This window comes from Engystomops pustulosus, chromosome 6, assembly GCF_040894005.1.
Source record: "Engystomops pustulosus chromosome 6, aEngPut4.maternal, whole genome shotgun sequence".
In the NCBI taxonomy this organism is placed as follows: domain Eukaryota; kingdom Metazoa; phylum Chordata; class Amphibia; order Anura; family Leptodactylidae; genus Engystomops; species Engystomops pustulosus.
In genome coordinates, this window is record NC_092416.1 from 123986950 (window position 1) to 124014713 (window position 27764).

The following is a 27764-nucleotide window of genomic DNA, read 5'->3' on the forward strand; positions in this document are numbered from 1 at the left end:
ATTACTATGGTTATACAGAGAGCAATCAGCTCTGCAGTGTCTGTACACAGCAGCGCCTGGCACGCCTATTGGGGGAGATTTATCAGAAGTGTCTGAGAGCTGAACTGTTCTAGTTGCCCATGGCAACCAATCAGACGTCAGCGTTCATTTTCCCGCAGAGGTTTCGAAAATTACAGCTGAGCTCTGATTGGTTTCCATGGGCAACTAGAACAGTTTTATCTCACACACTTCTGATAAATCTCCCCCCAATATTGATGCAATCACAGCACACCTACAGGCAGATGCGGTGGATGAGGAGGCAGGAGGCAGGACAGCAGCGTGAAACGAGGAACAGTGAGTACAGTTTGTTTATTTTTAAACAAAAGAGGGGCCATAAGACAGAGAGCAGAGAAGGGGCACAATAAAGGTGTAGGCGGGGGGCACAGAGGCACTTTCATAAGGGCAGCTGCTTGGGGAGGGGGGGGGAGACATGAGGGGTGCTGCTTGGGGGAAATACAAGGGAGGCTGATGGGAGGGGGGAATATGAGGGAGGTTACTGAGGGGGGAAATATGAGGGGAAGGTGCTGGGGAATAATATGAAGGGGAACTGTTGAGGGGATACTATGAAGGGATGCTGCTGGGGGGACACTATGAGGGGGTGGTGCTGGGGGGACACTATGAAGGGGTGGTGCTGGGGGGATTATATGTGGGGGCTTCTGGGGGGACACCATGAGCGGGAGGTGCTGGGCGGATGTGAGAGGATATGCTGGAGGGATAATATGGGGGGAGCTGTTGGGGGACACACTGTATGGAGGGGAGATGATGGGGGGGGCACAGTATGAAGGGAACCTGCTGGCGGAGCTACAATATGAGGTTGGCCTGAATTTAAGGGAGGCACAATGTGAGGGGGAAATGGTGAGGGCACTATTTATTAATATTATTTCACCCGCATGATAGTTCACATAAAGATACCTTCTCTCTGTGTTCAGTCTGCAGTAAACGCTTATGATAAAAGAAAACATCTACTTCATATTCACTGTAGCCACTAATCTAGCCGTGCGCGTCCCTCCCTCTAGGCGGCGCTGTCTCCCTCCAGTGCTCTCACCTCTATGGTTACTCCGTGACAGAGGCGCCGGAAATTGAAGTTGCGCAGTGCATTGTGGGCTACGTGCTGGTGTTGCTGCTCAGTTCTGGAAACATGGCAGCCTCCTCGTCTTCGGGAAGCGGCCCCGGGTCCTCAGGAGGCGGTAATCCTGGCGGAGCCTCTGGACTAACTGCGTCCATCACTGGCACAATGAACAAAAAGAAGAAGCCGTTTCTGGGCATGCCCGCCCCGCTAGGCTATGTGCCGGGTCTGGGCAGAGGGTAAGGGATCAGACTGATTGGTTTTAGAGATACTGATATTAGGAGCTGTTAGGGTTTGATGTAAATTATGAAGTGGTTGTCCTGCTCAGAGATGTGGAGCAGTGGCTGCACAGCGCAGCCTTAGAGGGGGCATTATGCTGGATGAAGAGGGGCTTATCACATGGTTGGTGACTAGTGGCTGCAGAGCTTACCGTGTGGAGGCGGTGAGTTGCCACGGAGCTGGACGCAAGGAAGCTTTGAGCAGAGACTGCGGGTTGCTGCAGAGTTTGGCGCTGGGAGGAAGCAACTGCAATGGCTGACAATTATATTATTCTTCCAGGAGTTGACAGTCGCTGCTTAGTTGGAACAAGAGGCTTGTAAGATTTTCCTTTTTTTCTTTAGTGCTACAGGTTTCACCACCCGTTCTGATATTGGTCCGGCCCGTGATGCCAATGACCCAGTGGACGATCGCCATGCACCGCCAGGGAAAAGAACGGTGGGCGACCAGATGAAGAAGAATCAAGCAGATGATGATGATGAAGATTTGAATGACACAAATTATGACGAGGTGATTATAAAACAATTACATTTCTTCTGTCGCAAATTTTACATGGGACAGGACATCGTTCCATTACCTGGATAAAGGGAATCTGTCATGCAATTTCACTATACTCAACTGAACCCCCCATCCACGGTGCAAACATTATCGAGACATGTATAAGATATATATGTGAAAATGTCAGCTCACCGCTAGAGATGAGTGGACCTGAACTTTTGGTTAGGCATGCTCTGCATCATGCGTATGTGTTGATTGAGGTGCTGATGGATACACCTGGTCAATCACAGCTATGCCTAAATGTTATGGGCATAAACAGTTGCCTGATTGTCTTCTCAGCCTGTTAAGCAACATATCCGGCTTATGCAAAGCTGCCAAACATAACATTCAAGTCCGCTTTTCCTGAGGTCTAGTCAAAGCCTCTACAAGCGTCTTTGATGCTTGTACAGGCAGTTTTACCCTTTTGGAAAAGCCCCATGTGGATAAATCCTCACAGGACTTTTCTCTCTGCTCCTTGGCTGTTACAAGGACACATGTCCAGAGCTTAGTAACTCATTACAAGTAACGGTCACATGACCTTCTAAAGCAGTGGAGATTGAGCTGGAATCAGGGTTGGCATTAGGGACATTTAAATGGGGCAAATGCCCACTGGCCGCCTCTGACGCTCGAGACCATAATGTGGAAGGCAACCTGCTCTCAGGTGTAGGGCAGGTGCACCAACACCCAACTGCGTTTGTCAGCCAAAGGTGAGAGAAGTCTTCCTTCTCTGTTTTGCTTTGGCAGCCCCCTCCCCCCCCCCCCCCTCTGCCTCTGTTTGTACTTAAAGGGGTTTTTCCCACGAACAAAAGTTAGGCCCTATCCATGAGGCGTCCGATGGGGTCTGAGCACTGAAACCCCCACTGATCAGCAAGTTAGGCCCTATCCTGCGGAAAAGGCCTAACTTTTGTCCGTGAGAAAACCCTTTAAACGTGTTTTCCCTTTACAGAAAATTTTTAATCCCTTGGTAATTTTTACACACTCCGTAATGATCAATGTAAGATTCTAGAGTGTGGGCAGGGACTCTCTAATCAGATGCCTCAAGATTCCTCTGTGTTATGAGTTGCTGTGTGCTGACAATGTTCTTAGATTATCAGGGTACAGGCTTTATCTTTATTTAGCTTCTGAACATTCACTAGTGTCTGACACATAGAAAGAGATATGAGACAGAACAGAAATGAGATTTGTTAGATGTCTATTACACACAAAGCCACTCTCCAGCTCTTGCTACATGTTAACTACACACACTATCAGATGTGATATACCTGTCTCCACTGTATCATCTGATCACTAGTTCATACTAATGCCCTGAAATAACCATGTATTGCAATGCATGGGGGGTGGGCTGTCTCTGAAGGTACACAAATCCCGCTGTCACAGCATTGACCGAGGGATCGAACGGGTTAACATCTGGATAAGAACTGTTAGAGCCGGGTCCCACTGCGCTTCTCTGCACGGGGTGCCCGTGCAGACCTTGGGTTAGGCCGACGGAGAAGCCCTTTGCCCTAGCCTAAGGCCCTTTTATTGACCGATGAAGAAATCTGTATGGGTGGTCTTTAAGGGGTTAAGTAACTTGTCATTGTGGGAATACCCCTTTAACTTTGACACATCTGTCGGAACGAGAGGGGGGAGGGGGCGGGGAAACACATCTGATGGCTTCTAGCCCTGCACTGCCCTCATCTTGATTGCTCTACATCATGCTAGGTAGAAACAGTGTCTACATGTGAATAAACATTTACAGAATGATCAAATGTATAATGTTGTGGGTGTGTGTTTGCTTCTACTGTATATGGTTTATGTAAAAACAGCATCCCACTCACTGTTGTCCCAGTGTCCAAGATTCCCAGGTGAGCAAGGAGTAGCACCACCATTACTACAATATTTATGCACAGTAATGATTGTCTTTTATAAATAGCTGTCTTATAACACTATCTGTCCGAGTTATTTATTTGTAAAAATTTTTATACTCAAAAATGGAACAGGGAGTTTTATTACTCTTCTGGAACAAATTTAGTGCAATCTCTGTGCTGATCTTTACTTATCACCATATCCATTGTGCCCTAATAATGCTAATAATTCTACTTTGACTATAGTGATCAGGAAAAAAAAAATGACTCCAGCACTGATTTGTATGAATTCTTTATTGGTGTCTTCATACAAAGTAAAAATTGCAGTTAATGTCTCCCATGTGGCTAATTTAGAATATCAAAACTTTGTTGTAATGTTACTTTTACAGCTCTAATAGAAATATATGGTTGTATATTGGGTCAGATGGGTTTTGGGAAATTACAATAATAATGGCAAAACCTAAACCAGTGAAGTGCACCTCGGATTGCAATGACTGTGACATGGAGGCCTAGTCCTTTTCTTTATTTTGTTACTTGGTTGAAGTCATGGTAGCTTTGTGGTGCATTTTGATTCAGTTCACTTTGTCTGTTCTGTAGTAAAAGGGCAGCAAGGTATTCTAAAGGGGAAAATGACTATACCCCCAGCAGTGATCTTTATTGCATCTATTTTGTGTCTCAATCTCCAGTTTAATGGATATGCCGGAAGCTTGTTCTCAAGTGGCCCATATGAGAAGGATGATGAGGAAGCTGATGCTATTTATGCTGCACTAGACAAGAGGATGGATGAGAGGAGGAAGGAACGAAGGTGAAGTACCAATAATACAGGGAATGATGGTGCATAAATGTTAACCACTTGGGCTAATCTGTTATTCAGGGATTCTAGATGAAAGCACTCCCAATAGAGACTTGTAATGTTTCCCCTGGCATTTCCATCCATCTATGATTTCTGTAGAAATCTCCTAGCTTAACATTTTTGTTAAAGGGGTTATCTGGTTATAAAAAGTTACTCATGGCCTAGCTGGGGCGGGCTGTTTGAAAATAATAAACATGTACTTAACTCCTCCGGCGCCGCGGTCCGTTTGATCTGTGCCCCTGTTTGTTTACAGGGGCACAGAAGCCGCGCACAGGGAGCTTCCAGCCGGCGACGTGGCCAGCTCCTCCCGTCAATATCTCTGTGTTGTAAACAAACCGGCGCACAGATGAGACTGTGGTGCGGGACATCGGCAGCACCAGACGAGGTAAGTACCCGTTTATTATTTTTAAATAGCCTGCCGCAGCCCGGCCGTGAGTAAATTTTTATACCCGGATAACCCCTTTAAGTCTACGTTCTACCGTTTTAATTTTCTGAGGTTAAATTTCATTTGACTTTTACAATTTTTTTGAAGGGTAATTGGGGAAAAAAATTATTATTTGGGATTTGACGTTTACCTTTTGACATTAAAGGGTTTTTCTCGCCTCGGCATTCACATTAAATTTCATTAATCTGCCATACATATACATTTCTTCAATTAGATGTTATTTTAAAAAAATTACCTGTATGAAGATAATTTCTCATAAATGCAGTGATATGGTCCCTTAGAAACAAGACTGACTCCATGGATACGGCCACCTCTGCTGGAGGGATTGGACAAAGAAACAAAGGGTGTTTGCATATGAAATGTCCAGGAGTTACTACCGTATTTTTTGGACTATAAGACGCACATTTTTCCCCAGAAGATGGGGAAAAAACTGTGGTGCGTCTTATAGTCCGAATAGAGCAGTGAGCACATGGCAGTAAGCGCAGGGGCAGTGCTGAGCTCGGCTCTAGCAGCACACTGCTCTGAGCTCGGCTCCACACACAGCTGCCGCCTGCTGGTTTCTGTGAGCAGCGGAGCTCAGTAATCACATTGAATACACACTGACTGACACCACTTCCAGGTGATGAAGGGAAGCACAAGCCACGCCCCCTCAGCACGGAGCTCTCACTGTGACTGATGCCGGACAGATCACTATCTTCTCCCAGAGACCCAGCATCAAATAACACTAAAGATAAGACAGGAAATGTGACCAGTAATTCTCTGCTCCTGTGCCAGCTGTGCTGTTCTCACAGGTGTGTGAAACTGAACAATTCCTAAACAATGCTTGTACAAGGTCATATGAGCTTACAGTCTATGTTGCCTCCTGTGTCCTCCTCCTCCTCATAGATTGTAAGCTCTTGTGACCATTGTACAAGCACTGTCGCCTCCTGTGTCGTCCTCCTCATAGACTGTAAGCTCTTGTGACCATTGTACAAACATTGTCACCTCTTGTGTTCCCTCCTCCTCCTCATAGATTGTAAGCTCTTGTGGCCATTGTGCAAGCATTGTCACTGCCAGTGCCCCTCCTCCTAGTAGATTGTAACCTCTTGTGACCATTGTACAAGCATTGTCACCCTGTGTCGTCCTCCTCCTCATAGATTGTAAGCTCTTGTGAGAATTTGTCACATATACTCATACATACAGCCCTGGTAACTCTTGAGACCCCCTGACTACGTGTCAACATAATTCTATAATTCCCATCACTAATTCTGCCACCAACACTGGCTGAGCTTCCTGCTAGCCAAGCCCTAGCCAATCAGTGTTGGGTCAAAGTAACAACACTTCCCCCCAACCACCAAGTGTTCTGTATAGAGCTGTATCTGATAGAACACTTGTAGTGTTGGCACGGGAGTCATCCTTCAGCATCAGGTAACAGTGTCCCATAAAATGTCCCCTAATAAAGTGTCCCCATTAATTCTCCCCAAACACAGTACACTATTAAAACTTCACCAAATGTCACTCAATGACTCCTAATAAAAGTATCCCCTACACAGTCCCCTTAGGCTACACTCACATGAACATGTGCCCGCCGTACCATAGCACGGCTGGCACACGTTGATCCCCAGGAGAGGAGGAGGGGGTGAGGGCTGCTCGCCCCCTACCCCTCTCCAAAGTGAAACATGGCTGTATCGCCCCGTACAGCGCAGTTACTTTACTGTTACTTTATTAAATATTTTAGCACACTATTTGGGGGGAAAATTTTTTTTCTTATTTTTCCACCTCTAAAACCTAGGTGCGTCTTATAGTCCGAAAAATACAGTACATGTCCCACAGCCGCCTTGTGGTAATGATTGCTGAATCCAGGTGGTTCGGGCAGGACTTTATAGCGCATGTCTGGCCATCTCTGCCGGAATATGTAGTGGTCATATCTGAGGAAGCTATCTCGTTTCTAAGGGACAACATGACTACATTTACGAGAAATTATCTTCACACAGGAACATTTTTTTTTTTTAATAACATCTAAATGAAGAAATGTTTATCTATGGCAAATGAATTAAATTAAATTTAAATGTCCAGATGGGAATACCCCTTTAACTAATACACCGTTCATGTTTCCAATTTTTGATACAATATATAAGGACTAAATATTATTGATATTATCCTATGACAACATAACTTAAAGGAAACCTACCATTTAGAATGGCAGGGGTAAGCTGTAAGTACTGAGCACCAGCTCAGGGTGAGCTGGTGCCGGTACTTACTTTCGTTAGTGTTATAAACCGCGGTATCGCGGTTTTAACACTTTTTAAACTTTAGAGCAGAAGGGCCTTCGGCGCTGCGCGCGACCGTGCGCGCGCAACATCTTCGCTACTTCCTATGTAGGCGCGCGCACGCAGTGCCGAAGCCTCTTCTGCTCTAAAGTTTAAAAAGTGTTTAAAACCGCGATACCGCGGTTTATAACACTAACAAAAGTAAGTACCGGCACCAGCTCACGCTGAGCTGGTGCTCGGTACTTACAGCTTACCCCTGCCATTCTAAATGGTAGGTTTCCTTTAAAGGAAACCTACCACTTTAAAATGGTAGTTATAACCCTCAAATACCTTGCACCAGCTCAGGGTAAGCTGGTGCCGGAGCATATCTTCATTATTTGCAGAAAGCGCTGTATTGCTTGTAAAACTGTTTTATTCTTTATATTTCAACCACGCTTCGGCGCACCATGATATGTGCTCGGTGCTCACCAAGCTCTCGGTACACTCACGCCTGCGCAACTTCACGTGTGAAGCTAGCCAGGATAAAAATTTGAAGTTACGCAAGTGCGAATGTGCCCGAGACCTTGGTGACGTCACATGCTCTCCGGCACTTCCTAATCAGACGCACTCACGGTCGCGCGCATGGTGCACTGAAGCGTGCTTGAAAAATAAAGCATAAAACAGTTTTACAAGCAATACAGCGCTTTCTGCAAATAATGAAGATATGCTCCAGCTCACCCTGAGCTGGTGCAAGGTATTTGAGGGTTATAACTACCATTTTAAAGTGGGAGGTTTCCTTTAACAGCATAAAGGCTTATGCCTGTGGTACTCAATAGTACAATTTAGTGCTTCATGGTTCTTTTTGAACTGGCGAATTTGGGATACCCAAGTGATATACCATATGTTTCTTCTTGTGAACAAAGTTTTAGACTTGACTTTTTTTTTTAATTAACAGAGAACAGAGAGAGAAAGAGGAAATTGAGAAATACCGTATGGAAAGGCCCAAAATCCAGCAACAATTCTCTGATCTAAAGGTGAGCAAACCTGAATCCAAAAATAATGTGTATGGATGCTTAGCTGTTCAAAATACTCCTGCCTTCGATCACTTGGTCAGAAAGTAACTGTCTGATAATTACCATTTCATGTTTCATATTACAATTGACAACCACTCTAAAAGAGCTCGGTGTGAAAAGAAAGCTAAATTATGGGATTCATAAATCAGCTCTGGTATTTTCTTTGTTTCAAGAGGAAACTGGCTGAAGTGACAGAAGAGGAATGGCTGAGCATCCCTGAGGTTGGAGATGCTCGCAATAAGCGCCAGAGAAATCCTCGCCATGAGAAATTAACCCCTGTTCCTGACAGCTTCTTCGCCAAGCATTTACAGACTGGAGAGAATCACACATCTGTTGATCCGCGGCAGACAGTGAGTATGCATGTTCTTTGTGTTAATAAGAATGTATGGTGTTGGCTGGCTGATAACATGTTAAATGCCGTGGTTGAAACTGACCATGGAATCTAAGCAGCAGGACCCCATGGACAACTAGTTTGGTGCAAATATTTTTTTTCTCCAAGTTATAAATTACAACAAATTTTTCTTTATTTTTTTTTTAGCAATTTGGAGGGTTGAATACTCCTTTCCCTGGAGGACTGAACACCCCATACCCAGGAGGAATGACTCCTGGGCTAATGACACCTGGTTCTGGAGATCTGGACATGAGGAAGATTGGTCAGGCTAGAAACACTCTGATGGACATGAGGCTGAGCCAGGTGAGCGTCATTTTAAAAGGGGAATTTAGCATTCTTATGAAATTGGCCCCTGCACAAATGTCATTATAATAATATTAATAGGTAATTGTGAATGCTAGTTCCTTTTCAGTAAGAACGAGTATAGCTTGAATAATCAAACTTTAGGTTAAATGTACTGATTGAGTTGTTTCACTTTTTTTTTTTTTTTTTTTTTGTGTATGACGGCCTTGTCTGAACTTGTCTGTGTGGCATCATTAAAATATGGAGCAGGCTGCTGTTCCCTTCAATGTTAGTTGTCCTAAAGCAAGTAAATGCCTAAAAAATAGGAGCAGAAACCATGTTAAATTAGGGTTGGGGACCTGTAATTCTCAGGATCAGTGTGTGTATTTCTCTGATTTGTCTATGCTTTATGAAATGGCTTTACCTGTTTATCCCTTATGTTTATAGGTGTCAGACTCTGTCAGCGGTCAAACAGTGGTGGATCCTAAAGGTTACCTGACTGACTTGAACTCCATGATCCCAACACATGGTGGAGACATAAAGTAAGTGTGTGAGCTATAAGAGAAAATAGTTACTTACCCTCCACCAGCTTCACGTTTCTGTGGAGTGGCTCCTAGTCTTAAAGGGGTTTACCCACAAAGACAAGTTAGGCCCTAACTTGCTGATCGGTGAGGGTGCCAGTGATGAGTCCCCCACAGATCATAAAAATCAGGGGTCCGATGGGGTCCCACCTACCTCTGTCGGACCCCTTAGTTGCTCCGTCAGACTAATGGAGCAGACGGCTGCGCATGACAGTTCTGCCCCATTAATCTCTATGGAGCTGACGGAAATTGCGAGCGCCGTGATCACTGATCTCTGTCAGCTCTGTAGAGATTAATGGAGCAGAACGGTCATGTACGGCCGTCTGCTCCATTACTCTGATGGAGAGAGGAGGTGTCCGATGGAGGTACGTGGGACCCCATTGGCCCCTAGTTTTCGTGATCTGTTGGGGTCTATTCACTGACACCCCCACCAATCAGCAGATGAGGTCTAATTTATGTTTGTGGGAAAAGCCCTTTAACTCTTGGATTGTTTTCTGGGCCAGAAGTGCAGTAGTCACAAAAGCAGTTTGTTATGCACTCGCCACAGACCATTGCAGAAAAAATACGCCGAGGTACCTAATTTTACCACAAAAAAAAATTGGAAAAAATGTATTTCAGTATAAAAAGTTGCAGAATCCCCCCCGCCCCCCTTCCCAACTCATGAAATGCCCTGGAGCAGCCTCACACACAGGGCTCCTCGTTATACAAGAGAAATAAATTCTGTACTTAAAAGCGATACTTTTGGGGTACTTGAGTATAAGCAGAGGTGCTGAAAAGCTTGGATTGTACTTGATTATATTTGGAGCATTTAAAAAAAAAAAAAAAAAATTTCTTTGCACTAGTGATATTAAGAAGGCTCGTCTGCTTCTCAAATCTGTACGGGAGACTAATCCCCACCATCCACCAGCCTGGATTGCCTCTGCCCGTTTAGAAGAAGTTACAGGCAAACTGCAAGTAGCTCGCAACCTCATCATGAAGGGCACAGAGATGTGTCCCAAGGTAAGATTGTGATAATACAATTTTTATTCCCTTTACTAAAACATGTATTTGGGTCTGGGCTCCCTGGGCCATAAGACGTGCCCCTACTTCCGTCTATGGCAGAGCGGGGGAACAATAAGTTCCCTTTTCTGCCATAGACGATTGGAGGTGTAACAAGCCTCCATCTTGGTACACCTCCAATATGCACTATCCTGACACCACAAGGAAGGGAAGGAGGTTGACGAGCATTATTTTACCTAGGACTGTATATAGTTATTATGGGGGGGATGTATATAGTTATAAAAGGAGTCTATATATAGTTGTTGTTATAGGGGGACTGTATATATAGTTGTTGTTGTTTAAAGGGGGGCTGCGTATATATAGTGTTTGCTGGGAGGAGCTGCATATAGAGATTGCTGTTCCCTGTCTGGACTACAATGGGGGCCACCACCAACTCTAATTTGGCCCTGGCTACAATGAAAAGACACCCAACTGTACACAGTGCTGTCTTGATGTCTTTGCAGCTTGTCGTAACAGTGCTGGGAAATGGTTTAGTCAGGGGAGGGCCTTAAGTGTGGTTTATGCCTTCTAGACAATCATTAAAGTGATTGATTATTGGATATTAAAATTTACCAGCTCATAATTGTTTTGTCGCTACACACCCAGTCATATCTTGTTAAAGGCAACCTGTCACCACATTTTTCACAAATATATGTAGTGACAAGTTTTCACAGAACCCTATGAGCTAAATGCCACCATTCTATTAGATAATTGTTTCCCTTATATCGCCGTAAAATCAACTTTGTTCTCTTAACTGGCATACAGCTGCGGGGCAGAAGAGGCATGGCCTCCTCGCCCAAGTACGGCAGGTCTTCTCCACCATTCAGCACTACATGTCATATGACCAGGGTAATGTCATCCAAGGTCTTTTACCCCCTAACACTTGCAAAATCAAAGGAAATCACAGGATATCTCCATGGAGGCATGGGGACAACTAAAGTCAATGGAGTTATGCTGTGAATTTATGTGATCAGGTACATACATGGGGTATATTTTGCAAATGTTGGGTGGGGGGGTTAAAGGACCTTAGATGACATCACCCTGTTCACATGACATGACTGAATGATATAACAGAGCTCTCTCAACGTTCCAGCAAGGCACAGTGTAAAACATTTTGACATAGTATTTTCTACAGAGATGTATACACTCACCGGCCACTTTATCAGGTACACCTGTCCAACTGCTCGTTAACACTTAATTTCTAATCAGCCAATCACATGGCGGCAACTTAGTGCATTTAGGCATGTAGACATGATCAAGACAATCTCCTGCAGTTCAAACCAAGCATCAGTATGGGGAAGAAAGGTGATTTGAGTGCCTTTGAACGTGGCATGGTTGTTGGTGCCAGAAGGGCTGGTCTGAGTATTTCAGAAACTGCTGATCTACTGGGATTTTCACGCACAACCATCTCTAGGGTTTACAGAGAATGGTCCGAAAAAGAAAAAACATCCAGTGAGCGGCAGTTCTGTGGGCGGAAATGCCTTGTTGATGCCAGAGGTCAGAGGAGAATGCGCAGACTGGTTCGAGCTGATAGAAAGGCAACAGTGACTCAAATCGCCACCCGTTACAACCAAGGTAGGCAGAAGAGCATCTCTGAACGCACAGTACGTCGAACTTTTTGAGGCAGATGGGCTACAGCAGCAGAAGACCACACCGGGTGCCACTCCTTTTAGCTAAGAACAGGAAACTGAGGCTACAATTTGCACAAGCTCATCGAAATTGGACAGTAGAAGATTGGAAAAACGTTGCCTGGTCTGATGAGTCTCGATTTCTGCTGCGACATTCGGATGGTAGGGTCAGAATTTGGCGTCAACAACATGAAAGCATGGATCCATCCTGTCTTGTATCAATGGTTCAGGCTGGTGTCATGGTGTGGGGAATATTTTCTTGGCACTCTTTGGGCCCCTTGGTACCAATTGAGCATCGTTGCAACGCCACAGCCTACCTGAGTATTGTTGCTGACCATGTCCATCCCTTTATGACCAAAATGTACCCAACATCTGATGGCTACTTTCAGCAGGATAATGCGCCATGTCATAAAGCTGGAATCATCTCAGACTGGTTTCTTGAACATGACAATGAGTTCACTGTACTCAAATGGCCTCCACAGTCACCAGATCTCAATCTAATAGAGCATCTTTGGGATGTGGTGGAACGGGAGATTGGCATCATGGATGTGCAGCCGACAAATCTGCGGCAACTGTGTGATGCCATCATGTCAATATGGACCAAAATCTCTGAGGAATGCTTCCAGCACCTTGTTGAATCTATGCCACGAAGAATTGAGGCAGTTGTGAAGGCAAAAGGTGGTCCAACCCGTTACTAGCATGGTGTACCTAATAAAGTGGCGGTGAGAGTATGTCTGTAGTTGAATATTGGCTGACGGTCCCCAAGTACTGGTAGCATTGAGGCATGTGCAGGACTCCATTATTATTATTGGACTCTCATCAGGTCAGTTCCATATAAGTTTACAAACTGGTTTTTGTAACATTGCGGAAAGCATCAACCATTTAGGGATAAGGGCAATGCTTTTTAACCCCTTAAGGACACAGGGTTTTTCCGCTCATTTCTCGCTCTCCAACTTCAAAAATCCATAACTTTTTAATTTTTACGTGTACAGACCTGTGTGAGGGCTTATTTTGTGTGTAACAAATTTTACTTTCCCGTAATGTTATTTATTTTAACATGCCGTGTACTGCGAAGCTGAAAAAAAAATCCCAAATGTGGAAAAATTGAAAAAAAACCGCACGTCACGTTCTTGTGGGCTCAGTTTTTTCGACTTTGACTGTGTGCTCCAAATAACACCTCAGCTTTATTCTTTGGTTCGGTGCGATCGCGGTGATACCAAATTTATATAGGTTTTATTGTGTTTTAATACATTTTCAAAAATTAAACGAATGTGTACAAAAAAGAAGAAAAATTTTTTTTGCCATCTTCTGACGCTAATAACTTTTTCATACTTTGGCGCACGGAGATGTGTGAGGTGTCATTTTTTGCGAAATGAGCCGATGTTTTCATTGCTACCATTCTGAGGTCTATGCGACATTTTGATAATTTTTAATTTCATTTTTTATGTGATGTAAAAGTCGCATTTCGGACATTTGGGCGCCATTTCCCGCCTCGGAGGTCATCGCCGGCCGTAACAGTTTTTATATTTTGATCAGGCATTTTGGGACACGGCGATACCTAATGTTTGTGATTTTTACTGTTTATTATGTTTTATATCAGTTCTAGGGAAAGGGGGTGATTTGAATTTTTTATTAATATTTTATTAATTTTATTTTTTAAACTTTTTTTTTTTTCTTCCCACTATTTCTTAGACCATCTAGGGTACATTAACCCTAGATGGTCAGATCGTTCCTACCATATACTGCAATACTGCAAAAAATATATGGCATTTTTGCAGCACATTCCTTACAATGAGCCACTGGCTCATTGTAACGAATCTGCAGAAGCCAGATAGCCTCGGGTCAAACGAAGACCCGAGGCTACCATGGCAACCGATCGCCGCCCCCCGATGACGTTCGGGGGCGCGACAATCGTAATAAAGATGGCGTCACCCACACGCCGTCATCTTTTAAACGCTGCTGGCGACTTTGCCGGCGGCAATGAAAGGGTTAATAGCCTCGATCGGTGCAAGCACCGACTGCGGTTATTAGCGGTGGGGGTTTTCTGCAATATGCAACCCCCCCCCCCCCTCTTGTATGAAGAGGACTCAGCCCGTGAGCCCTCTTCATACACTCCTTATACCTCTGCGCCGTAGAGCTACGGCGCAGAACGTTAAGGGGTTAATTGTAGGTGTTTTTTAATGTATTTATTTTTGGTTGTTAATTTGAATGGCCGGTTCCCTTTTCAATTTTAAGGAGTAAGATGAGAAGGATGGTGATATGAAGGATTATTTCTTAAAATAAAGCGACCTTTCCCCTTTAATGTTTCTTTTCTGTAGAGTGAAGATGTTTGGTTGGAGGCTGCTCGGCTGCAGCCTGGAGACACGGCCAAAGCTGTGGTGGCTCAGGCTATCTGTCACCTTCCACAGTCTGTACGCATCTACATCCGAGCCGCAGAGCTAGAAACTGATCTCCGAGCTAAAAAACGTGTTTTGCGGAAGGGTGAGTGGTGCAACGTAGTCGCCTTGTTTGGTCAAGATTTTATTTGTTATACATTAATCTAAGCTCCTGCCTTGTAATCTGCACAGCTCTAGAACATGTTCCAAATTCTGTGCGTCTGTGGAAAGCTGCTGTGGAGCTAGAGGAACCAGAGGATGCTCGTATCATGTTGAGTCGTGCTGTGGAGTGCTGCCCTACGAGTGTGGAAGTAAGTCTAAAGGCCATCAACCAAATCTGTTGTAGGCGTCTGATTTTCTACTAGATTTAGCTTCACTGGGTAGTTTACTTTATTGCTTTATATGGTTAGATGTCTGAAATGCCAAAACCCTACACTTGTTTACATGTTCCTTTTTTATCCTCCAGCTTTGGTTGGCCCTTGCTAGGCTTGAGACTTATGAGAATGCCCGCAAGGTCTTGAATAAGGCACGTGAAAATATTCCCACCGACAGACATATTTGGATTACAGCTGCCAAGCTGGAAGAAGCCAATGGGAACACTCAGATGGTGGAGAAGATCGTAGACAGAGCTATCACCTCTCTTAGAGCCAATGGTGTTGAGATAAATCGAGAACAGTGGATACAGGTTGGGTGGATTCTTTTAATTCATTTGTTGTTTTCCTGCAAATATTTTGGTTCAGCATAAAAATTCACTTTATATTACATGTGGTAAAGTTTTATCATCAATGTGTTTTTTTTTTTTTTTTCTTTTTTCCCTAGGATGCGGAGGAATGTGACAAAGCTGGCAGTGTGGTGACATGTCAGGCAGTAGTAAGAGCAGTCATTGGAATTGGCATAGAAGAGGAGGACCGTAAGCACACATGGATGGAAGATGCTGATAGTGTAAGTGTAATATTAGTGTGTGTTGTGTATTCATTTACTGATTTTGGGTTGCATAAGTTTTTTTTGTATATATTTCTCCAGATTTTCACTAAGCCCAATAACAAGTTCCTATAGCAGTATACGAACTTGTGCCCACGTTACTTTTAGCTAAAATAAAATATGCATAAAACTTTGTAAGCATACCCTGCCTGAAGGATCAGCGAGCCCCAGCGGCGAGTGCAATTCATGTAATGCAGTGTTTCTATCACCTCATGTCTGCTCTTCCCCCTCCCTTCTGCCCTGCAAAGCAGAGGATGACTCATTAGCCTAATGGAGGGGGAAGAGGGACTTGGTGGCAGACATGTGGGGAGATATACAATGATTTGCATGAATAACACACACCCTTGGGACTTTGCTACTTCTTCAGGATGCCAGGTAGGCTTACAAAGTTCATTTTCTGGAAATAAGAATGCATTTAGCTAAATACAATGGGGGCACAAGCAAGTTTTGTGCTATGAAAACTTGTCATTATGAATATTAGTAAATTCTGATGCCAACTAATAAAAGAACATTTTTTAATATTTCCATCGATTGTCCAGTGGCTGGAGCATGAGGTGTTGGTGTGAACATGACCTGTGATAACATGATCAGGGAGCAGTCAGAGGTTTTCTATAACTAATGCTACACAGCGCTGTCTGCAGTGTTGGGCCGAATGCACACAAATGTGTGCAGCCAGTTTAAATGGGCCTGTATGTCGGCCTGATCCCACTGACTACATAAATTTAAACCGAAAGGGAGTCCTTTTGTTATACTGAAATATGATGCAAGGGCTTCCTGCCACTTTAAGGGATGTCCAAGAGCATCAAAAAAACAAACTAAATTAAAAACGTACAAATAACATATGTCGTCTTTAAATTGCAGTGTGTCTCTCATGGTGCACTGGAGTGTGCACGAGCCATCTATGCACACGCCCTCCAGGTTTTCCCCAGCAAGAAAAGTGTGTGGCTCCGAGCAGCCTATTTTGAAAAGAACCATGGTACAAGGTATGATGCTTGCCTTAATAACTTCCTAATTGCTTATAGCTATATGTTTGTACTGTTTTAGGTCAGCAGTTCCGCTTGGCAGGCTGTAATCTGGTCCATTCAACAGTTTTGTTTTTTTTCTTTGGTCTGACGGGCCTTTTCCTCTATTGTTCCACCCTGAGGTCATGTATGTTATTCCTCTAGCTATGTTTTTAAATGTATGCTAATTTTGACATGGTGCATTATAAAGTATTCGCCACCAGAGAGCGGCGTCCACCACCTAGGAAAGGAAACCATGGGCATAAAAAGCTGACTCATCCTCTCCTGCCACAGTGGTTTTCTGTTCCTAGATGGACTTGTTTGGGAACCTCAGTCAGGGTTCCTGAAGATGACGCTAGGGCAGTGGTGGCGAACCTATGGCACGGGTGCCAGAGGCGGCAATCCGAGCCCTTTCTGTGGGCACCCAGGTCATCGCCCCTGCACACCAGACAGGACTCAAAGAATTTTACTGCCGTTCCAAGCAACTTGGAAGCAAAGATGCTGCTTTCAGTGATATTTTAAAGTGACTTACTTGGCTACTTGGGAATGTAGGAAAAGGGAGAACGTGTAGACAAGGCCTAATTAATCTTTGGAGGACCTCCTGCTGGCCCCATGATTCTCTGTGTACAGAGGGACACTGGAAAGAAGCTACAATGATGCAAAGTTTACCTCCTTCTTTCTACTGTGTTGGTGTCCTCAGGAGGCCAGTGTGATTGAACGTTGTTGAAGAACAGGCACCAATAAGTTACTGCTTTAATTTTTGGTTGCCACCTCGCGATAAATGAGGGTTTGGGGCTGCAGTTTGGGCACTCGGTCACTAAAAGGTTCGCCATCACTTCGCTAGGGGGAAAGGTCCCCTACCTGGTTGTGGCAGCCTGCAGTGATTGAAGGACCGGGGGTTTTGTGAAGAGCTGCTTGTTGCGTCAGAAATATCTGCAGAAAGCTGCAGTCTCATTGGTACACACGCCATACTGCATATCATGTAACTTCAAGTGTGGCAGTGTGTCTCCATTTTCAGTGCCTCAGCTGCCCCTTGTTGTGATCACAGGAAGTGGGCAAGTTAGTGCAGGGAATGTTTGAAGAGGGCTCTTCATACAATGCTGGGGGTTGTTGCATATTGCTTGCACTATCGCGGCTATTAACCTGTCTGTTGCTGGCGGCATTTAAAAGATGGCGCATGGGCCGCCATCTTTATTCAAATCATTGCTCCCCCGAACGTCATCAAATTAGCGAAAAAACCCTGCGTCCTTAAGGGGTTAAACACCTGTACATTGTAGGGAATATGAGGTAGGATTTAGGGAGGTGTCAGTAAATCAGATTGCCAGGCTGCAACCTGGTCCTCTCCATGCAGGTTTTTTTTTTGTGTTAGTTACTATAGACTTGATATTGCTGGTTCTCAGGACCCTTTCTTTGGTCATTGGGTCCTTTCCACTGTTCACTACTAAAATGAGTCTGTTTTTGACTTGAAGAATACATTTTGCTTTTTTCCTTCAGGGAATCACTGGAGACCCTGCTACAGAGAGCTGTTGCCCATTGTCCTAAGGCTGAAGTTTTATGGTTGATGGGTGCAAAATCCAAGTGGCTTGCTGGCGATGTGCCTGCCGCCAGGAGTATTCTTGCACTTGCTTTCCAGGTTAGCATTTTTGCTTCTTATTCATACACTGCATACTAGTCTGCATGGGTTATTTATACAGCATTTTATTTTCACAGGCTAATCCTAATAGTGAGGAAATCTGGTTGGCAGCCGTCAAGTTGGAGTCTGAAAATAACGAGTATGAGAGAGCACGAAGACTACTGGCAAAGGCTAGAAGCAGCGCTGCAACTGCTAGGGTAAGTAACTATACCCCAATAGGGTTGCACTGTGCATCAATTGTTCAGTCCATTTTTGATTCAAAACAGTTTGAAGACCAGGAATTTGGAATCTTCAAATTTAGGCTGCACTTAGCAGGTACAAGGCATTTTGGAGGTTTGTTTGTGCAAATCGTAACAGATCTACCCCCATTGTCTTTTGATGCCCTTTTAATATCCGCCTGGGAATGCTTGGATTTGTAGCCCACTTCTCTGTGTTCTCTGTGATAAAAGAAAAACGGTACAATGTAAACCATTGGCATCCAGAGGCATGTCATATTTCTGGATATCTCGCGTCAATATGATTATTTTGCATCTAGACAATGGTAAAACTTACTGTATGTTTATATTATTATATACAGCGCCTCTTGAATCTTGACAACTATATGGGCAATTGTCTGTTACATGGAGGTCTTTAATCTGTATTTTACACATTTGAAATCCTGCAGGTGTTCATGAAATCTGTGAAGCTGGAGTGGGTGTTGGGGAACATTGAAGCTGCTCTGGATCTGTGCGAGGAGGCTCTGAGCCACTATGAAGATTTCCCCAAACTGTGGATGATGAAGGGTCAGATTGAAGATCAAAGGCAGCAAACTGAGAAGGCCAGAGAGGCATATAACCTTGGGGTAAAGTCTATGTATTTTTCAATCATCTTATAGAAACATAATTACTTTTTTTTCTTCTTGATTAGGTTTGTCTGTAATATTGTCTAATTTGTTTTATTGCAGCTGAAAAAATGCCCCCATTCAGTCCCGCTCTGGTTATTGCTCTCTAGACTGGAGGAAAATGTGGGGCAGCTGACAAGGGCTCGAGCTATCCTGGAGAAGTCGCGTTTGAAAAACCCTAGGGTCCCTGAATTATGGTGGGTTTATATTTCTTGTTAACTCTTCGCATTAACTACTCAAAGTGCTTTGTATTAATACCAACCACTAGGTTTAGGGCTAGCAAACCATCCCTATACCTGGTTAACCATGTCAGTTTTACAAAAGACTCTATCAAACACTTTGTCCCATTAGGCTAAATGCACATGTTGTGTACTATACATGTTTTTTCAGCACTGATTTTTGTGTAGAAATTTTGCTGAATAGAAGTCCTGGACTCCTTTTTCAGCAGATTTTCAAGTAGTTCAAATGTTAGGTTTTCACACTAAGTGGATTTTTCATTTTTGTGGTGAGAAAAAGTTAATCCTTCTCGCTATGTTCATTAGGGGAGTGAGCTAAGATGTTGAAGGTAGCTGCTGCCACTAGATGCCAACAAATACCCAAAGAGAACATATATTTTGTAAGGTCAAACTAATTTTTCATTGGGCTTGTTGCCTGACAGTGGGGGAAAAAAAGTCATGTGTCCTATATTCAGCTCCAAATCTTATTATGTACAAATATAGTTCATGTCACTCAAACTCTGCATTGGAAAGCCCACAAGTGGATTTTGTCTTGAAATATCCAGTGGAATATCTGTCAGTAGCTGCAGTGTTATAAAGTTCAGGTTATGTTTCTAGGTTTTGACTTCCTTCTGATGACTTTCTTTTCTGCAGGTTGGAGTCTGTGCGACTGGAGTTCAGAGCTGGTTTGAAAAATATTGCAAATACCCTGATGGCTAAGGCTTTGCAGGAATGTCCTAATTCAGGTGCGAGTTGTCATATTCTGTACTATAAAAAGTAGTGTTGGGGAAATATATTGATAGAGGTGAACCATTAAATGGGTTTTCCATGATGAAGATATTGATGACTAATTCTCAAAATAGGACAAGAAAATATGAATCTCAACACCTTGCACCTTGCCACAAGGACACTCCTGTGCTGGATTGGCAGGGTTGTTTAGTTATCACAGCTTGCCTTGTGGTGATTTAGCATTGCTCGTCCACTGAGAATGGAATTTTGCTGTTGTTTCCATTCTTAAATTGATGACCATTTTTAATGAACAGTCAGCGTTATCCTTTATCATTCACCGTACAATTGGACCTCTGTAACCTTGTAAATGAATAGCATTAGTTGTGATTTCTAAAATGGAGCTTAAAGAATATTAGTGCAGATCCACAATATAATACTAGTGACAAGATAAATAATGTGTTAGGATTTTTATATTAATTCTCCAGAAAATTGTTTTTTTTTCCTTTGAGTTGTTTCTTTTACATTATTTTATATTTTCTGTTAGAAATACCCTTGTTTCTGTTTTTTGGCTGAGTATGCAATGTTTGTGTTTTAGCTGGAATTTTCATGCTGTACTGTGTCCCTTTTCAGGTATCCTGTGGGCTGAAGCAATATTCCTAGAGGCCAGACCTCAGAGGAAGACCAAGAGTGTTGATGCCCTCAAGAAGTGCGAGCATGATCCCCATGTTCTGCTAGCCGTTGCCAAGTAGGTGGATGCCTATTTGTGAAATTAGTTTCAAACAGAATACATTTTACTACTAAATTGGTATATCCATAATATCTTTATATAGCGCCAGCAAATTCTGTAGCACTTTACAAATCATAAGGGGTTGTCCCATAACTTGAACTACTTCCTACTCACATGGAAGCTTTTGTTTTTAAAATGTGAAGGCCAAAAAACAAAAAATTGGTCTTTTTACTCCTTAACGCTCCATGACGTACCTGTATGTCATGGGGCCATTTAGCATGTATGAAGTGGGCTCACAGACAAATACAGAGAATAATCACACGACAATGGATTGAGTTCTAACCGCAGGATGTTAACCACAAATCTTCCTATAGAATGTCAGCAAGCAGAGAAATTGATACACAACATTAACCCTTTTATGGCCTATTAATGTAAATATATGTTGGTCAGTTGTGAAGCATAGTATGGAGAGGACTCGCAGACTAAGCACTTTCTACAGCGGCTGTCGGTGCTAACAGCTCTGCTTCTTGCATTGACCTCATTGGCCCTCATATAGCTTTATTAATGAAAACATTTCAAAGTAGCAGCTTGTGGAAGAAGCACAATAAGAAATGGAAATTTAAAAAAAAATTAAAAACTTGGTCTTCTAATGGGTTACCTTCTCTGACTGTTAGAAAGTGCTCGTGCTTCTGAACCTGTTTGTATGCTGTTATGCTTCTTATTCACCTTTTCACTTTCAGACTTTTTTGGAGTGAGCGGAAAATTTCTAAGGCTCGTGACTGGTTCCACCGCACTGTGAAAATTGATTCTGATCTTGGTGATGCCTGGGCAACTTTCTACAAATTTGAGCTGCAGCATGGTACAGAGGTAAGGGCTTTCTTCATGTACTTCCGAGCCTAAGCAACTGTATCCTCTGACTAGACCACCCTCAATGCTCCATTTTTTGTGCTTGCCACTAAGCACAAAAAAATGGGTAATGTTTATATACCATATGTTTTTATGTAGCACAATTGTTGCAGAGAGGCGGCTGCTGGCTATATACTGGGGGGGGGGGGGGCCAGGCGGCTGCTGGCTATATACTGGGGGGGGGGCAGGCGGTTGCTGGCTATATACTGGGGGGGGGGGGCAGGCGGCTGCTGGCTATATACTGGGGGGGGGGCAGGCGGCTGCTGGCTATATACTGGGGGGGCAGGCGGCTGCTGGCTATATACTGGGGGGGCAGGCGGCTGCTGGCTATATACTGGGGGGGCAGGCGGCTGCTGGCTATATACTGGGGGGGCAGGCGGCTGCTGGCTATATACTGGGGGGGCAGGCGGCTGCTGGCTATATACTGGGGGGGCAGGCGGCTGCTGGCTATATACTGGGGGGGCAGGCGGCTGCTGGCTATATACTGGGGGGGCAGGCGGCTGCTGGCTATATACTGGGGGGGCAGGCGGCTGCTGGCTATATACTGGGGGGGCAGGCGGCTGCTGGCTATATACTGGGGGGGCAGGCGGCTGCTGGCTATATACTGGGGGGGCAGGCGGCTGCTGGCTATATACTGGGGGGGCAGGCGGCTGCTGGCTATATACTGGGGGGGCAGGCGGCTGCTGGCTATATACTGGGGGGGCAGGCGGCTGCTCGCTATATACTGGGGGGGGCAGGCGGCTGCTCGCTATATACTGGGGGGGCAGGCGGCTGCTGGCTATATACTGGGGGGGCAGGCGGCTGCTGGCTATATACTGGGGGGGCAGGCGGCTGCTGGCTATATACTGGGGGGGCAGGCGGCTGCTGGCTATATACTGGGGGGGCAGGCGGCTGCTGGCTATATACTGGGGGGGCAGGCGGCTGCTGGCTATATACTGGGGGGGGGGCAGGCGGCTGCTGGCTATATACTGGGGGGGGGCAGGCGGCTGCTGGCTATATACTGGGGGGGGGCAGGCGGCTGCTGGCTATATACTTGGGGGGGGGGGCAGGCGGCTGCTGGCTATATACTGGGGGGGGGGCAGACGGCTGCTGGCTATATACTATATACTATGTGTTAAAATTAGGTAGGTTAGGTTCCAGGTTTATTAAATTACGGATTAGGAAAGAATCAAGCAGCAGGGATTTACCATCCGATCTACTTGTGATGGTAGAATTCTCATGGTAGGTTTACTTTTAAACTTTTGTAATATACAATGTGGAGGTGATTGGCTTTGGGTAAGTGTACTTTTCTTCTCAGTTAATTGAAAATCAATACTGTACAGCAGCAATTATTAAATGCAGACCTTTGTTTTAGCACTTACATTTTTAGGGGACCCTTTTAAGTAGCCCAGTATAAAGAATGCATTTGATTGCTGTCCTTGTGTATGTTGTTTTTTACCTGCAGGGCAGAGTGCCATGCCCTAGTACTGGGCACTGATTTGAACACTCATTGGCAAGAGAAAAACAAATACAGAGAACATTCTAACCTTGTTTTTGTACACAAAAATATTTGTTTCACAAACAAACTGCCTATATTGTATTTTTCTCTCCACATTAGGAGCAACAGGAGGAGATCAGGAAGCGATGTGAGAATGCTGAGCCGCGGCATGGGGAGCTATGGTGCGCTGTATCGAAGGACATAAAGAACTGGCAGAATAAACTTGGAGAAATTCTCACCTTAGTAGCATCAAAAATAAAGAACACATTCTAGTCTTTCTGCCACATTGTTGTACATAATTCTGCCCCCAGAGAACGCTGCACTGACTTTCTTAGTGCAGCCCCTGTTTTGGGCCATTTCATGTCTCTGTTAATTCATCAGTGTTTTGTGTCTGCGTCTTTAAACCCACAACCAGAGGTGTTCCCTATTTACCTTGTCTCTCTGTGGTCTCCACACCATGGTTTGGCTCACAATAACTGATCCAAAAACTGTTGATATATCAGAGATGTGAACTGCCCTTTACCTGCAGTTTATTGTATTTTTAAATTGTGTATTTTTTTTAATTGCTATTGCAGTGTAACATCCACTCCTTATTTTCAAGCATTGTGAGCAGAGAACTTTAATTCCAACAGTCAATTAGACCTCTGTTTATAATGAATACATCAAAAGTTGGATGTCTATCAGAACAGACAATGTTTTTTGGATTTTCTATGAAAATTTGGATCACAGGGATCTGTTACATACACATGGAGGTAGCTATCAATGCACCGTGCCGTTAGCAATTCTTTAGGCATGCTGGTGTCCTCAGTGTTGTACAACTATCTTGGAGGTAGCACCTTTTCTATAGTCTGGTATTGTGGCTAGGATAGATGTGATGTAAAGTTGCTGCTCTATTTCCACCTGCTTCATGCTACCTTTGCATACATTTGATATCTACAATTTGAAGGCATTGTGTGCATCACAAATGGTTCCTCCCCTCACTATGGGTGTTGTGTATCTTAGCATCTTACTGTGATTGATATGTATAAAGTGATGATTCTCAATACAGACATTTTTATGTAACCTATAATGTGTGTTTATTATAGTCTGCTGCAGTTCTATATGCTTTGCTTATTTTTGCTTCCATGTGAAAACACAAAAATACTACTGTACCTAACACTTACCACCTAACACTTACCTCCACATCTCTACTTTTTATTTTCCTTTCTCCCTCTTTACTTTGGCTACTATCCCCAGTGAGGAGGATATGCTTGGGCCATATTTTTTGCACCTCCCTCAACCTCCACCAAGATAGGAGGTTAATTAGAGCCGCTCTTCTGTTGCCTTTGTTACTCCCCCACCCCACAGCTTACTTTCTTAACTTACTGTTGGTAGAGTATCTAAAGCAAAGAAGATGAATACAAGACTAGCATACATCAAGGGTAATGCTTATTCTTCTGGCATCCCTTTCGGCGGCATGGATATTCTCTTCCTCCAGTCCATACAGATTTTAGGAGGGAATCCCCCTCTCCCCCCAACTCGGGCCTCTGCCTGCCTTCTCTCTGTCACTTTGGCTTTTTTTCTATATGAAAAGTCTCTGGGCCTGGACCAACCTATGGAATGTGTGGAACCCCATTTCAGAATGCATAGGAGTTCAATATGTTTTTTTTTCCCCACTTACAAGTTCCTGATTTTTTTCTTTTCACAGTTCATGTTCTGGCCATGGAAAATTGACCAGCAATTTGTTCCAGGTGTAGGGTATATTCCTCTTGACATATTCAAGAAGCTATGCACTGAATGATGCTCCCAGGACCTAGACCTGATGGTGTCTAGGTAATATAAGCAGTCTCCTTGGCTGTTAAGATTTCAGGACACTGTGGTCCATCCAGTGCTGGTCCTTCCTTGGAATCCATACGGTCTCCTGTAAAGCTCTTTTGTTTCACCTCCAGATGATATGAGAACCTCTTAACCATTCTGAAAGTTTACAGCTTTTCTAACAGAGCTTGATACAGCAGCTGTCACACTAACAGATTGTGTTTTTGGGGTCTTCCAGACAGTGCATCTTTTCCCACAAATACAGGCAGCGCCAATCTTCAAGTAAAGTCTAAAACTGTAGTACAGTTTCAAAGCTGGTGCATGTAGCCTGTTGTTCCTGGTTCCATGGATCCCAGCAAATGATTCAGAAGACAAAGGGAGCAGCACAGCGGATGTTGGTGTAAAACACAAATGTTCTTTTATTCACCTTTCTTCCAGCAACTCTTAGACATTATGGCTTTTTGAAAAAGACATATAATGTCAGAACATTGCTCTATGCCATGTGAATAAAAGAAAACTTATGTTTTACTCCAACATCTGCAGTGCTGCTGCCTTAGTCTTCTGAATCACATGTACTGATAGTGCTAATCGCTATTAAATTTTACAATTTGCAATGTTTACATTCCACCACCAGGTGGAGCCAGTGACTATGATGCTAGGTATGTGTCAGACATGCCGCACTGGTTGAATGTCTCGCATGCTGTAATTGTGGCTTTATTTGTGAGCCTGGGGACAGCTGTATGTTACTGATCAGGGGGGTGTGAGGGGAGACAGGCGCTGGAATGTCTATAAATTTATATTCTGTCTCCATGTCACCCCCTTTCCTTTCATTCCTGTCAGAGCAGCTCTTCTATATATGGAGTATTGGAACTGGATTGTCAGCCTTGCGTAACTGTCTGTCATGCAGTGTGTTAACCCATTCAGCGCAGGCAATGACATTATGGGTATATGCATACAGTGGATACAGAAAGTATTAAGACTCATTTAAATGTTTTACTCGTTTCTTTGTAGCCAATTGGTTAGATCCAAAAAGTATATATATTTTTTTTGGCTCACTAATGTACACTCTGCGCCCCATATTGACAGAAAAAGAACCAAAATCCAGTTATATTTGCTAATTTATTCAATAAGAAAAACAAAAATGTCAAATGGCCATAAGCATTCAGACCCCGTTGAGATGGTTCTACACCTTCGTTGGAGTACAGCTGTGGTTAAACTGATTGGACTTGACTAGGAAAGGCACACACCTGTTTATAGAAGAGCTCACAGACCTCATAATTCTAATGTGCTCTGACATGCATTAAGGAGCTGCCCGACAGAATTGTGGCACATCACAGATCTGGCCAAGGTTACAAACAAATTTCTGCAGCAAACAAGGTTAAAAGCACAGTAGCCTCCATAATCCTTAAGAGGCAGAAGTTTGGGACGACCACAACTCTTCCTCAGCCTGGCCTGCCAATCAATCTAGGCAATTGTTGGAGAAGAGCCTTGGTGAGAGAGGTAAACAAGAACCCCACGATCACTGTGACTGAGCTCCAGGTATAGTTCCACAAGTCTGGGTTTTATGGTAGAGTGTGCCGACAGAAGCCTGTCCTCAGTGCAAGACATGAAAGTCGCATACAGTGTGCAAAAAAACCCCACAAATCATGAAGGACTCCCAGAATATGAAAAATGAGATTCTCTCGTCTGATGAGATGAAGATTGATCCTTTTGGTGTTATTTCTAAGCGGTATGTGTGTTGAAAAACCAGGCACTGCTCATCACCTGCCAAATACCATCCCAACAGAGAAACATGGTGGCAGCATCGTGCGATGGGTGGTTTTCAGCTGCCGAGACCAGATTATTGCTTGCAATTGAAGGAAATGAATGCAGCAAGGTACAGAGAGATCCTGGATGAAAACCTCTTCCTGAGTGCTCTGGACCTCAGACTGGGTTGAAGGTTCACCTTCCAACAAGACAGTGACCCTAAGCACACAGCTACAAAAACAAAACAAATGGCTTCAGAATAACTCTGACCATTCTTGATTGGCCCAGCCAGAGCCCAGACCTAATCCGAATTGAGCATCTCAGGAGAGACTTAAAAATGGCTGTCCACCAACGTTCACCATCCAACCTGAGGGAACTGGGTAGGATCTGCAAGGAAGAGGCAGGGGATCCCCAAATCCTGGTGTGAAAAACTTGTTGCATCACTTTCAAGAAGACTCATGCCTATACTGGCACAAAGGCTGCTTCTACTCAATACTGAGCAAAGGGGCTGAATACTTATGATTGTGACAAGCAGTGGGATGTGAACCCACTATGCTATCTCACAGGTTTGACTTTGGGCCACACACTGAGGGTGCTGCCACACATCATGTTCTTGGATGTCTTGGATCGCAAGGCTGCTCCCTCTTGTGGTGGCCCCAGTATAGATAGCAGCTGGCCCAGCGGGCACAAAGACACCGGTACGTGGTACCAAGGAGTCAGGCAAGGCGAGTAGTCTGTGTAAGTCCACAGTCAAGGCAGGCGGCGTTCAATTAGAATCCAGGTATAGAGTCGTCTCAGGCAGCACAAGTTCAAGAAACAAGCCGGAGTTGTATACCAGGGAGCGCAGACCAAATCAGAGTCAGGAACATGGGTCACACATGGGTAGCCGACAGAAGCAAACACCATACAGCAGGACTAGCAAGCTAGGAACCTTTGCCAACAGTCTAGTTGGGAAATCCCTGCTCCTTTAAGGAGGAGAGGGAGGCGCCGTAAGCGGTACAATGACCATGTGATATTTC

General features: G+C 44.1%; 1 protein-coding gene across 1 annotated transcript; it reads left to right on the forward strand.

The window, feature by feature from the left end:
* The first annotated feature begins 1111 nt into the window (after positions 1 to 1111).
* Positions 1112 to 24267, forward strand: PRPF6 (pre-mRNA processing factor 6). The gene is made up of 21 exons (XM_072110880.1): positions 1112 to 1344; positions 1726 to 1891; positions 4449 to 4567; positions 8244 to 8322; positions 8535 to 8711; positions 8900 to 9055; positions 9482 to 9576; positions 10458 to 10614; positions 14600 to 14762; positions 14849 to 14967; positions 15123 to 15341; positions 15476 to 15598; positions 16499 to 16620; positions 18133 to 18271; positions 18349 to 18468; positions 18936 to 19112; positions 19215 to 19348; positions 20021 to 20112; positions 20726 to 20840; positions 21563 to 21689; positions 23326 to 24267. Exons 1-21 carry the CDS (start codon positions 1178 to 1180, stop codon positions 23476 to 23478), a joined length of 2919 nt encoding a protein of 972 aa, XP_071966981.1. The 5' UTR covers positions 1112 to 1177; the 3' UTR covers positions 23479 to 24267.
* The last annotated feature ends 3497 nt before the right edge of the window (positions 24268 to 27764 follow it).